Source organism: Uloborus diversus, chromosome 6 (genome assembly GCF_026930045.1).
Source record: "Uloborus diversus isolate 005 chromosome 6, Udiv.v.3.1, whole genome shotgun sequence".
In the NCBI taxonomy this organism is placed as follows: Eukaryota; Metazoa; Arthropoda; class Arachnida; order Araneae; family Uloboridae; genus Uloborus; species Uloborus diversus.
The window spans coordinates 121,578,323-121,591,062 of NC_072736.1; the positions used below are offsets into that span (position 1 = coordinate 121,578,323).

The 12,740-nt window shown below is 31.4% G+C and overlaps 1 protein-coding gene across 1 annotated transcript in view; it reads left to right on the forward strand.

Moving 5' to 3' along the window:
• The window catches only part of LOC129224953 (uncharacterized), a 6,424-nt gene extending 2,171 nt beyond the window's left edge, over positions 1–4,253 (forward strand). The window contains exons 3-5 of the mRNA XM_054859501.1: positions 1,550–2,081; positions 3,862–4,197; positions 4,248–4,253. Of these exons, the coding sequence (XP_054715476.1) occupies positions 1,550–2,081; positions 3,862–4,197; positions 4,248–4,253 (874 nt within the window). The remainder of the gene's footprint in view (positions 1–1,549; positions 2,082–3,861; positions 4,198–4,247) is intronic.
• The last annotated feature ends 8,487 nt before the right edge of the window (positions 4,254–12,740 follow it).

Sequence of the window (12,740 nt, forward strand, 5' to 3'; positions counted from 1 at the left end):
AACTTTAAGGATGTTTTTTTAGATGTATTATACCCCAATGTTATTGTAAAAGTCAACCATTATTTTCCTAGCTTCTGAACTTTCTGCAGAGCAAGGATATAATAATAGCAAATTATTGCACAGAACTGTTCAGAACTGCGCCATTTTCATATCAAGCATTTTTTTGGCTAAAATGTTAATATAAATCAAAATCCCTCATGTTATACTTATCTGCAGACTTTTAGCTTTCAAAAAATGTATAAAGTTGATAATTTTTTCAAATTTCACTTTTACATGTTTTGGTTTACTTTATGGTGGAATTGCCCTGAATCATGCACATTCATTTTTCCTTATTTATCATTCATTATTTTTATTTAGAATGAAGTATAAAAGACGTTTAATTTTAGATTTGTTTATTTCAAAAAAATATAGTTGTTATTATTAATTTTTTAAAAGTAACAAATGAAATCAAAACATACTATCTTTCATTAAAAGTGAATGTGCAAGAAATATGTGCTTTCCTCTTTATTTTGCTTAATAAAAAAAATAATAAAACTTCATATTTAATTAACTTTTTGTTGATTCTCATGGTGTTTTATAACAATGAACTATTATCAATAACTTTTATATCAACTAATATATTTACAAGCTGATTTAAATTTTATGTGTCAACACTTTAAGTGTAAAGAATGCCACATTTTACTAGCCTTATTTTTGCTTCAAATATGTCGATAGTTATTAATAATATGTTTGCGGTAGAGTTGAGTTTAATCGTGTAATCCTGAAACACTTTTACTTTATTAAAGTCTTTTACATGCCATCTATAAACTTGATAACGTTGTTTTGATAATCGGTATCTCTTTGCATCCGCTATAGGAATCGAATTTTTCACATTTCTAATGTTATCTATGCCTTGTTAAGAGACGATTAACTAAAATTTTTATTTCGTTAAAAACGTTGAATTCCAAAGTTTTTAACGAAATATCATGCTCTTTAAAAGTGTCAAAAAGTAAAATGCCTAATCTCTGACTAAATATTTTTTTTTCAGCTAACTTAAGTTTAAAAATGCATAAATAATATATCCAGTCCCTTATGTATGAATGAATATGAAATATTCGAATCAGTTCACATTGTATTGAGCTGGCAATTTACGTATTGCTTGCATATAGTTATAATTTTCTCAATACATTCAGTAACAAGTGCAATTTTCTTTTTTGTAAGGGACAAAAAGAAAATATGTTGTGAGACTTTCACTTAATAGTTTTAAACAAAACTTCATGCTTTTTCAGAATGTCTAGTGTTAAAAAAATTAAGTGCAGAAATGTTTTCCATGTTTAGAATTTAATATTTAATTAACGTAGAACAACGTTTGTAATCAGAAGCTTCAGTTTAAATTTCTTTTCATTTTTTAGCACTATTTTTATTATTATTATTTTTTCCCTATATATTAGGCCATAACTTTCCTATTTTTTAATTTTTTTCTCTCCAAAAACTCTCTGCGGGCCCTTCATTTTATGTTATTCAAAAGATGTATTTCTCCATCAAATAATTATGCTTGAAAATGAATAAGTTTAATTTCTAACATTTCAGATGAAGGTATCGATGAATACAGTTTCCCGCTGCTTGATGAAGAAACGATCCGATTGTTGATTCCAAAAGCAGGGCCTCGATTAAAATTTCTAAAACTTTTCAGAACAACTCATACTGCAGAAAATAAGCCAGATGAAATTGGCAGTGAAAAATGTGACTCGAAAACAGAAGAGAAAAGTAAGGGAGCGCAAGAAGACGGAAACTTAGTCAAAAGTTCTGAAGCAGAAGAAGTTAAAAACTTAGGGAAAACTACTTCAACAGAGGAACTTATTTTAAAGAAAATTAGAATAAAAGAACTGCTCGAAAGAAAATTACCGGAAATTTATTTGAAGCTGGTAGCCGGAGTACCTGGTAGCATAAACATAACTGCCAAGTACAAAATAAATCGAGCTGTGGTGGATGCCTATATCTCAAATTTCGATAGTCAACCTACAACACAAACGAAACTACTGCTGGCAAAAAAGATCGTCGAATGCTTTCCTGTCTTGAAAGGGTTAGATGGGGAAGGGCATGTAAGTAAACATTCCTTAGTCATTAAACATGTTTTTCTATTTGCATGAAATTGTGTTCCATTCGCAAAATTTTTTTAAAAAGTTTTTAAAGCATGTATTCAATTACATGTCTTCTTTTTTGTCAACACTGTTTACTTTTGTCAATTTTTCTTCATGATGTCCTTTGTGCCAATTTTTGAAGATTGAAATGACAAATGCATACCTGCCAACTTGTATAGGGTTTAGCCGTACAATGTACGGTTTTGGACCCTATTGTACGGTTGTAGGGTAAAAGTGTGCGGTTTTTTCAAAATGTTTACCGATTTTGACGTTTCTTTATAAATAAAACTACATTTCAAGCACTGAGCTTCTTCAGCATTCATTGTTAGGTGTGTTAATACGGGAAGAAGAACTTGAACGAACTTCGTCATATTTCAAGAGTGAATACGTGCTTAGCTGAATACTGGTTCCCGTGTTTGAGATCGCTATCCTTTTGCATCAAGCAAATATTTTTATATTTCTGGAAACAAGAGATTGTATTAACCTTTGCTTGCTACCCTTAATTAGTTAAACTTTTCATTTAGACAGATTATTTTATTTTTATTGTTCATATTTTTTTTCTCAAACCTGCTTAATTTAACATACTTCACAGAAAATTACATAAATGAAACAAATTTATTTAACTGAAAATTGAAGTAAACCTGCTGGAAGTGACAGTCATGTAATTAAGATCTCATATATAACGTCGCATTTTCAGTTAAAAATGTTATTGTCTTTGTACAGTTTTGTCGAGAAAATTGTAGGGTTTTCGAAGTAGACATGTTGGCAGGTATACAAATAACTAAAAAAGTGTAGATACAGAGATTTTATAAACATTAAGTATGTTTCATTTCTGTACTAACAATTTTATTCTATTTATGGTTATTTCTTGATTGACATCTTATTCTAAAAAATAATAGCATACGTTAAGAATTTAGTTCAAGTTGGGGGGGGGGGATGCATGCTTAATTGTTTTACTAATGAAAAAAAGAAAAAAAGATCTCCAGTTAATATCTACTGGGTTGAGGTTAATTCTATAATTGCTCGATGATTAATTCTGAACATGTAGTTTGTATTTACCATAGAGTTTTATTTATTATAATTGTCAAAGTCTGTGTACTTCGACTCTGCTGATTTTGCAAGAAAAAAGATAATTGTCAAGTATTTGGCGAGCCATAAATTCAACTATTGAAATATACCCAAAGAGGCAGTTAGTTGCTTCTCTGAAATGGAAATGAAATTTCATCCGTCAAACCTTGACAGGCTTATTTCCTAATTACTAATAATACTCATTATGTAGATTTGTTAAAATGCTATTCTACAATTATTTCACTTTTTTAAATTAATTTATTTGCTGTTTTTATATTCTTGTCGTCTTCATTTCGAAAAATGTGATATTTTTGCATCTGATAGGATAATAGAAATTTTCTCAAGTTTGATGCTTTCTACGTTTTTTTAGGAAACAAATAAAAGAAATTTCTTTTTATTTTTGTTAAAGTTGTAAAAAAAATTCAAGCAAAATTCTGCATTCTGTATTAGAGTTAAACCGTGAATTGCTGGTTTAATTTTATATTAAGTCAATAGTTATTAATTATATGTTTGTCTTACACACAAGTTTTTAACAAGTTTTGTTAAACAAGTTTTGTTTTTGGTTTAAGGGAAAAGGCCCTCGCATTGAATTGAAATTTTATCAATTTTGTTCGGAATTATTTTATTTCCCTCTGCATAAGCTCATTGCAGTCGACTTTTTTTTATTGCTTAGGAACAATGGTTTACTGCTGGTTCTGATGGCTCGCCTGCAAGAGGCTTCATAGCCGAGCGGTTCAGAAATTTCAGGCTGAGAAATTTATCGACTACAGAAAGGAGAGAATTAGGAATACCTAAAAAAAAGAGAGAGACTCCAGATGTACGTAAAAGATTTTCGGAAGACAGCTCGTTGACATTCCTACAAAGGCAACAATGGCTCAAAGAAAATTCTGAGCCAAAAGAGGAGGTGATATTGCTTATGGGCCAGACTTTTGAAGGACAACGTTTCCAAATATTAGAGAATGCAGGAAATGTGTTTGAATCGTGGCCTAGACTTTTGAACCAACATATTGTAAGAAATAACTTTTATTACTTCCTTTTATTTAATATGTATATAGTTAGAAATAGAGTTATTTTCAGGAAGTGTCTGGAGTACCTGCCCGCGGAAGGGTCTGCAGACTGCACCACAGACATTTTCAGAAGGGTGCTCTAAGGGGTATTTTATCTTTTTTTTTGGGGGGGGGGGTGTTGGAGAGCGGTTGGAACAGTAAATTTTTGTATACACTTGTCAGGGGTGCTGGGACGGACATAGGTTACTTATTTTTTCCGTTCAGGTGTTTCAATTTTTATCAGATTTTAAACTTTATTTACGAAGGTTTCTCATTGAAACGAACTGTATGTTTCAAGTTTTAACTTAAACAGGTTTTTTTACGAACTGTGGCCATTATTCCGACTTGTGGCAACATTCCATCATTTATTTTCCTTTATACAACTTTGATTGTTGGACACGTGGCACTTGAGATGTTTTATTTTTGAGCTATCCTGTGTTAGTCAATAGAGTTGATAAAAATCACAAATTAATGTTTAAAAAATCAAGAAAATAGGATTTTTTAAATTTAAATCAGACTCGATTTGATTTTGGTAGAGTTTTTAAAATTTAAATTCTGTCAAGTGCAATATTTGATAATAACAAATAACTTGTTTAAGTTAGATTTCTAAATCTGATAATTATTTCTCTCTAAATCATCAAGCAGATTACCTTCACAATTTATATTATTTCCACTAGCGGTAGGAAAAAAGGTAATCCCTGGGTCTGGACCTCTCCCTTGAAGCTCGAAATTAACCTCCAATAATTTAAAATCAACCTACTCCCTTCTGTTTAAAATAATTTATTATTAATGAATAGTTTATTTATTGTGTCAAAACATTTTCTAGATCGATGCAGAATTTAACCTGCTCTACGAAAACAAAGGAAACTCGTTCTGTGCTGACTTCGGACTTCTAGCTACATCTCTAATTCTGCAAGCGAAACACTGCGGAAGGCTTGCTGCAGAACAGTTTGCGAATGGTCTACAGTTAAATTTTGCTACAATAGAACCTTCCAACGAAAGTATGTCATGAATAATTTAGCTTGTCTCTTTTAGAAAATGTAAAATTTTCAGCTACAAATATTTTGTAAAAAAAGCAGCCGAAAACTTTACTATGTAATGAGTAAAATGAGCACAATGTGTATAAAAGTACAAATGAAACATTTAAAAAGAGTTAAAAAATGAGCATATGCTGAGTTTTTAAATGTTTCATGTGTACTTTTATACACATTGCATTTCTGCCAACTTGTAGGGTTTAGCCATACAATGTAGGGTTTTGGTTCATTGTGCGGTTGTAGGATTCAGGTGTAAAATGAGGGATTTTGCAAATTTTTACCAATTTTGAAGTTTTTTTTTACAAACAAAACTAAATTTCATGCACTAGGCTTCCTTAAACATCGTTACGTGTGTTAATATGCCTCAGCACTTTATAGTCTGAGAAAAACTCTCATCTTTCCACCACCAATCATTTTTCAAGAAATATTTGCATAAAATCTGGTTTGTGCCTAAACTTTTGAGACAGCAAGAAAAACTCTTTTGTAATTCTGGTTTCCATTTCAGGTTATATTTTTCAAAACTCCAGACATGTATTAAGGATCATATTGTCTACCTACAGTACAAATTTCAAAGTATTCCACTGAATAGTTTTGTTTTTATTCAAGTATTTGCATTGTGCCTACACTTTTGAGACACTGTAGTTGTCAACATCTTTCTGAAATCCATTTGTTACTGCTTATCTTCCTTGCACTCTTAGTAGAATTAAAAAGAAGGGGGGGGGGGAAAACTTACCCCATCCATGAAATTATTTTCAAAAGGATTTTTTTTTTCTTGTTTTGATAAATTCATGTTATTCTTCCTCTTTATCTGACTTCAAAAGGAGGTTATCAATTTTGTTTCTTTTTATTCGTTGTTTTTGAGCAATATCTTTGTAGTTTGTTTCATTTTACAAATAATCTCTCGCCCTGCTGTTGGGGATTTTGTAAAAAAAAAAAGAAGTTATCGTTGTTTTTATCCATTAATCCTTGAAAGTTCAATCAGTCGTTTCAAGTTTGGTAATCATTCTTTTCTTGGTGTCGAATCCTACTGCTCTGTCAAGCTCATTTTATTCATTACTGCTACTGAGGTCATGGTTGGGAATCATGGTTTTTTTTGTTATCCCCATTTTGAAGCTACAGTATTGTGGCAATAATTGAGAAATGATTTTTTTCACCTAAGTTCAGTTTTATTCATTTTTTCTATGAGTAAATTTAAAACTAATTACTGCTGTGAGCTCCGTGTGATTTTATGACATCACAGAGAAGATAGGCCATGGGCTATACTAAACTGGCACCTATATGTAAATTTCAACATCTCTGAACCGTATGTCAATAATGCCTCAAATTAGCTTTTCCATCTTCGTACAGTCCTACTTGTGCAGCTGATTTTTGATGATATTCCTAAAATTTTCTTTCAAGTTCAAGTCCGGTGAATTCCCGTAACAATCTAGTACAATGATTGCGTTGTTTCGAGCAGAGATTTTTGATTAGCTTCAAAGTGTCGCATCCCTCGTCGTCTTTTTGTAAAACGAACCATGGCGAAAAAAATTTATCACCTGCTAATAACAAATGCATACCTACTATTTAGATAACTCATTTTCACTCCGAGCTAATTTGGAATGCTGTACAAGAACAACCCTCGGCGCTATAAAACGAAAAAAAACGACATTCTCAATTAATTGCCACAATGGTGTAGTTGTCATTTGCAATTTCAACTTTTAATTGATTTTTTTATTTTTTGGGAATTTTGGGGCATATTATTTTGGCGTGTCAATGTACTCATGTACAATTTTTCTTTTCTTGTCCTTTTTTTTTTCAGATCATTTTAGTGTAGATGAGTTAACATTTAAATTTTCAATCAAGGTTATACTTCTCCCTCCTTGACAATTTAATTTGCCAGCCGGAAGACTGCATGACTGAGCATTGTCTTGGTGTCGCATTAGTGACTAGAGCAGCCACAGAACCGTCTCGGGTGGTGAAAATGTTATTCGCCAGATAGTCACTAGTGTTGCATTCGGATTATGTCGCGGTCATGTGTTGTTGGTAAGCATGGTGGTCCTTACGGCCGTTGTTATTTTTATTTCTGTTAGTCCCTCGTTTTATATTCTGGAAGCGGTCTAGTCCCCGTCATGGAGGGATTAGTAAATATCTTGTTTAAATTGTAAACGTGACCTCTACAATGAAAAATATTTTTTCTTACTGTGTCTAATTTTACATAATGTATAGTTACCCTTTTTGTCTGCTTGTATCAGACATGTGATATATCACCGTGAATTAAATTTAGTATCTGCAAAATAACAGAAGGGCATTGCAGCCAATAAAGTCAATATAGGGTTGACCGACCAGTGAATGAACTCTTAGGCAAATTTTCAAATTAAAAAATTCATAGTGTCGTTGAATTATTAAAAAAAATGTATTGGAGATCTTTTATTGTTTTTGCTAGGGTTTTATGGGGGAGGTTAAAACGAAAAAAACCCAGTGAATGAACACCCCTACCAGTGGACAAAAGCAGTATTTTCTTCCTGTAAATGTGAATGTGTTGTTTTTTTTTAAAAAGAATTACACTGTGTATATTCACTGGTCGGTTCACTCTATACTACTTAATTTCATATGTAACTAATTTCAGTGTTTGGTTTATAAAGACTTAATATTAATAGCCCATGAATCAACTATCAAGAAGTGTATACTGCAATATTATACTACTAATGTTTTTTCTCTCGGCCATGGAATTCAGTATATTTCATCACAATTGTGTCACATTTCTGTTGTATTGATAAAACTTTTCAATTATATCGTTTAAGGCAAATTGTATAGACATCGAAGGGACATTTAAATGTGTTGTATAGGAAATTCCGAGAAACGAGCTTTTTAAAATGATTTGTATGTTTACACTGCAGCAAAAAAAAAAAAAAACTTTAAAATGTCATTTTGTTGGCTTATCCTAATGTAAAATGACACCCGAGTCCAAATATGCCCACCGTTTCCCCCATATGCGTACCTATTTGCACAATGGTATTTATTTCTTTCACATTAAAGAAATATTGTACATATAGGGGGAAACGGTAAGCATGTTCGAAATCAGGGGATCATTTTACATCGATCGACAAAATATCAGAAGCATTTCAAAGGGTTTTTTTTACCGCACAGTGTTATTTCTATGCCATACCAGTGGTATAAAGTAAATTAATGAGGAAATTATTTCTAATTTTATTGCTTTGGAATATTTTTTGTCGAAAATAGCAGTTTGTGATGCATGTAATGTGCCATACCAGTGGTACAAAATAAATTAATGTGGAAATTATTTTTAATTTTATTGTTTTGGAATACTTTTTGTCGAAAATAGCTTTTTGTGATGCGTTTAATATTCAGTTTAGGAAATGAAGTTTTAGTTACGCCTGCTTTTTTAATGTAACATATACCCCTGATAGGTATTTGGCATTTTTTTTTCTTCTCTCTATATTTTGTTTACAAAGTAATTTTTCATTTAAAAAAAATGATATTTGATATTGTCTAAAAAATATTTCAGCATTTTGTATCAATGCTACGAATTACAATAAAAAAATGTTATTGCATGAGCTTTGTGTTTGTGTCATGTTATTTCATATTCATTTATTTAATAGGTAAATGATTTTCTAACGCGCAACGAGTCCCACACAATAGCATGCGAGATGGCATTATTTCATTGTTGCATCAAGTAAAATTCGGTAATTTTGTTAATAATTTGATAATATTTTATGACAGCATTTGAAAAGCAGAGAATTCGCTGCTATGACAAGGGCAAAACTGGATTTAGTAACTTAATTGTTTTACTAATGAAAAAAAGATCTCCAGTTAATATCTACTGGGTTGAGGTTAATTCTATAATTGCTCGATGATTAATTCCGAACATGTAGTTTGTATTTACCATAGAGTTTTATTTATTATAATTGTCAAAGTCTGTGTACTTCGACTCTGCTGATTTTGCAAGAAAAAAGATAATTGTCAAGTATTTGGTGAGCCATAAATTCAACTATTGAAATATACCCAAAGAGGCAGTTACTTGCTTCTCTGAAATGGAAATGCATTTTTTATACGTCATACTTTGACGGGTTATTTTATAGTGAATATACTACAGTCTGCGCTCATTATAACAACCATAAAAAAAAAGCCATCCCATTAAAACGAACTGTGAGGAAAGTCTCAACTTATATATATTCTATGTTAATTTGCTTCTGTTATAACCACCACTCGTTATAAAGACCTTTTTTCTGAGGGACGGAGATGGTCGTTATATCGAGCGTTTACTGTATTATACATTCAAGGGAAGCAAGTTTTGGCAGAACATAAAAAGCAATATGGTGCATATGCTTCGATAATTTCGCATAGCAAGTTTCAGTCTTTTATTGCATTTTAAAAGTTTCATGTAAGGAAAAGAACTCATTTTTGCCTGTGCTACTTTAAATAAATTTGTTATGTATTCTTTATTTTAATTATTTATATATTAGTATCTAAACCTTCAGTTAACAGTGCTTTTTAGACATTCCAGAATAAAATAAATGCAGAAATATGATGAAAAAACTGATGCATTGAAATGCAGTATTTTATTGTATTAAACAAGAGTTATTTTTGCTATTACAATAAAAATAAAGACACATGTAGCGAAAAATAAAATTAACATATTAAAAAATGAAACTGACATACTGAAAAATGAAACGAAGAAATACTCATAAATGAAAATACATACTAAAGAATAAAACCACAAATACTAAAAAATGGAAACATGCACAAGCTCACAAACGAAATAGAAACATACTCGAAAACAAAACAACGTGTGCTGAAAAACGAAACATACATATACTCATAAATAAAACTTCACATTCTCAAAATCAGAACAAACACATACTCAAAAATAAACCACACATACTAAAAATTGAAACCTACACATACCCATAAACAAGACAAACACATTCTCAGAAATAAAACTACACATACTAAAAAGTGAAAACATGAACATATTCAAACACCACAAACACATTTTCAAATATAAAACTGTAAGTACTAAAAAATGAACCATACCCATACTCATAAACAAGACAAACACATACTCAGAAACAAAACTATACATACTAAAAAGTGAAAACATAAACATACTCAAACACGACAAACACATTCTCAAAAATAAAACTATAAATACTTAAAAATGAAACGTATACATACTCATAAACAACACAAAAACATTCTCAAAAGTAAAACCACACATACTAGAAAATGAAACACAGACATACTCAAAAAATATCAGTAACATATACTCGTAACTGAACATACATACTCGAAAATGAGAAGTCTCATACTCAAAAATGAGTATGTCAACAAATACAGATTAAATACAGCTCATTTTTTTGAAACTCAACATACTCAAATAAGAGTAATTTTGACTCAAAATTGAGTAGTTTTGACTCGTTTCTGAGTACTTAAAATAGTTTCAAACCTGAGCACATTCGAGTTTCATATTTAAAACCCATGTAGTCGGAGCCATTATGAAACGGTGAAGTTTTCATAAATGAGTAAATTTGACTCGATTTTGAAACTTTTGTTACGAGAGTGTATATGTAAGCGTGTGTGTTTGTGTGTGGAGGGTATGTGTGTGGGTGTGTGCAGGCATGAGTGTGTGGGTAGTTGTATGTATGTGTGTAGGTGTGTGTGGGGGGTATGTGTATGCGTGTGTAGGCATATGTGTTTGTGTCTGTATGCAGGCATGAGTGTGTGGGTAGTCGTGTGTATGTGAATGTGTAGGTGTATGTGTTTGTGAATGTGTGTAGGTGTATGTATGTATGTGTGTAGGTGTATATGTGTGTAGGTGCGTGTATGTATGCGTGTAAGTGTAGGATATTGACGAAACCTGGAGACGGTTTTCGCTAGAGGTGCAGCATCGTGAGGAGCCGGTCGACGGGTGATGATGCGGAGGGTGCTGGTGTGAAAAATCAAAGGAACGTCAAAAACAGTCAAGTGAAAGCAATAAGCAATCGCAATTGCTCAAAAAAAAAAAAAAAGAAAAAAAAACACCGCGAGACTGGTTCTAATCAGCTCCAACTCACGAAAATGCTAGAACGTATTAACATTCAAACACACTTTGATCCAAAAACTTCATGTTTTCTGTATATGATAAAATTTTTCACGGCATTTTGTCTCAGAAAGCTGATTCACCATTTTGGAGCACTCTTTTGGAAGATCGTAGATCTTAAGGATTTGGATCTCGAAAGCTGAAAATTTGCATGCGTTAGTTTCAAAGGCATTTCCACATTTATAAACAATTTCATCCAATTCGAAGATAGACGAGTGGGGACGATTTGAAGAATTAGGTCAGTTGAGGTGAAATTACTCATGTCTTAGGCTTTTTGTATAGCGAATCTGCCATCCTTCAATTACGAGTTCATGTTTTAACCATTTGGCCAGTTTAACAAGAGAAACTTCCAGCCTTACAAGAAAAATAAATATATAGTTTGATTCAGCACTTTTTACATCACTTAACATGAGTAATATCCAATTAATGTATGCGCCATTTTAGATGCTTTGTGCAGTACTTTCTATGCAAAAAGGTTATTAGTTTTTAGTTTATAACTTTATTTTATCATCCATAAAAACCCCATAGAGCTTAATATACTGAAAATATGTCCTATTGAGTATAAGAATCATACCTCACTTTAATAACGACTATTGCTGAAAAGAATGACTATGTCGAGAATAAAATTTTACTTTGAAAGAAAAAAATAGTGAACACTGCGATAAAAGACACAAACGTCAAGTTAAATACTATTTTTTGGTAAAGTTTTTAAATGGTATCTTCATGCATTTTGAGAACATAATTATCTTAACGAAAATGCTTGATTACCTTTCTTAAAGGGATGCATTTTCCTTTTATATCAAGTGAAAATGTACCTCTTTTTTTAAAGTTATTTTCCTGGCAGTGGGTTTAGTTTGAACTGAAAGTACATACCGAAAACTCTTTTCGCTTGGTAATGTTTTTTGCATCGGTTTTTACTCATTTAAGCATTCGGATATTCTCTGAATTTACATATTTTCCCAAGTTGTGAAACACCAAAACTTGATCTGTAAAAACTGAAGACTAATTTAAGAATTTGTTTAGGCTTTTCTCTCTCTCTATCTCTCAAGGAAAAAAAAGATCATGTTCAAAAGAATTTCTCTTAAAAGCTTTTATTGAAGAAAAAGTCAGACTGAAACTCGAAACATCTTTTATGAAACAATACTCAAATTAGTCTTAAACATATTTTTTTTATCCAATTTTTTTTTTGATACAAAATGTATCAAAATTATATTATATTACACTTGTGTTTACGAAATGTCTGTTATCCATATTAGGGATACGCCAATTAATTTCCATAATCGGCCACTTTGCCGATTATTTAGAAACGAACAAATTTTGGTGATTAAACGGCAGAAAATATATTTACCAAAATACATTTTATTTAAACATACCTTTTTAAAGAAACTATGAC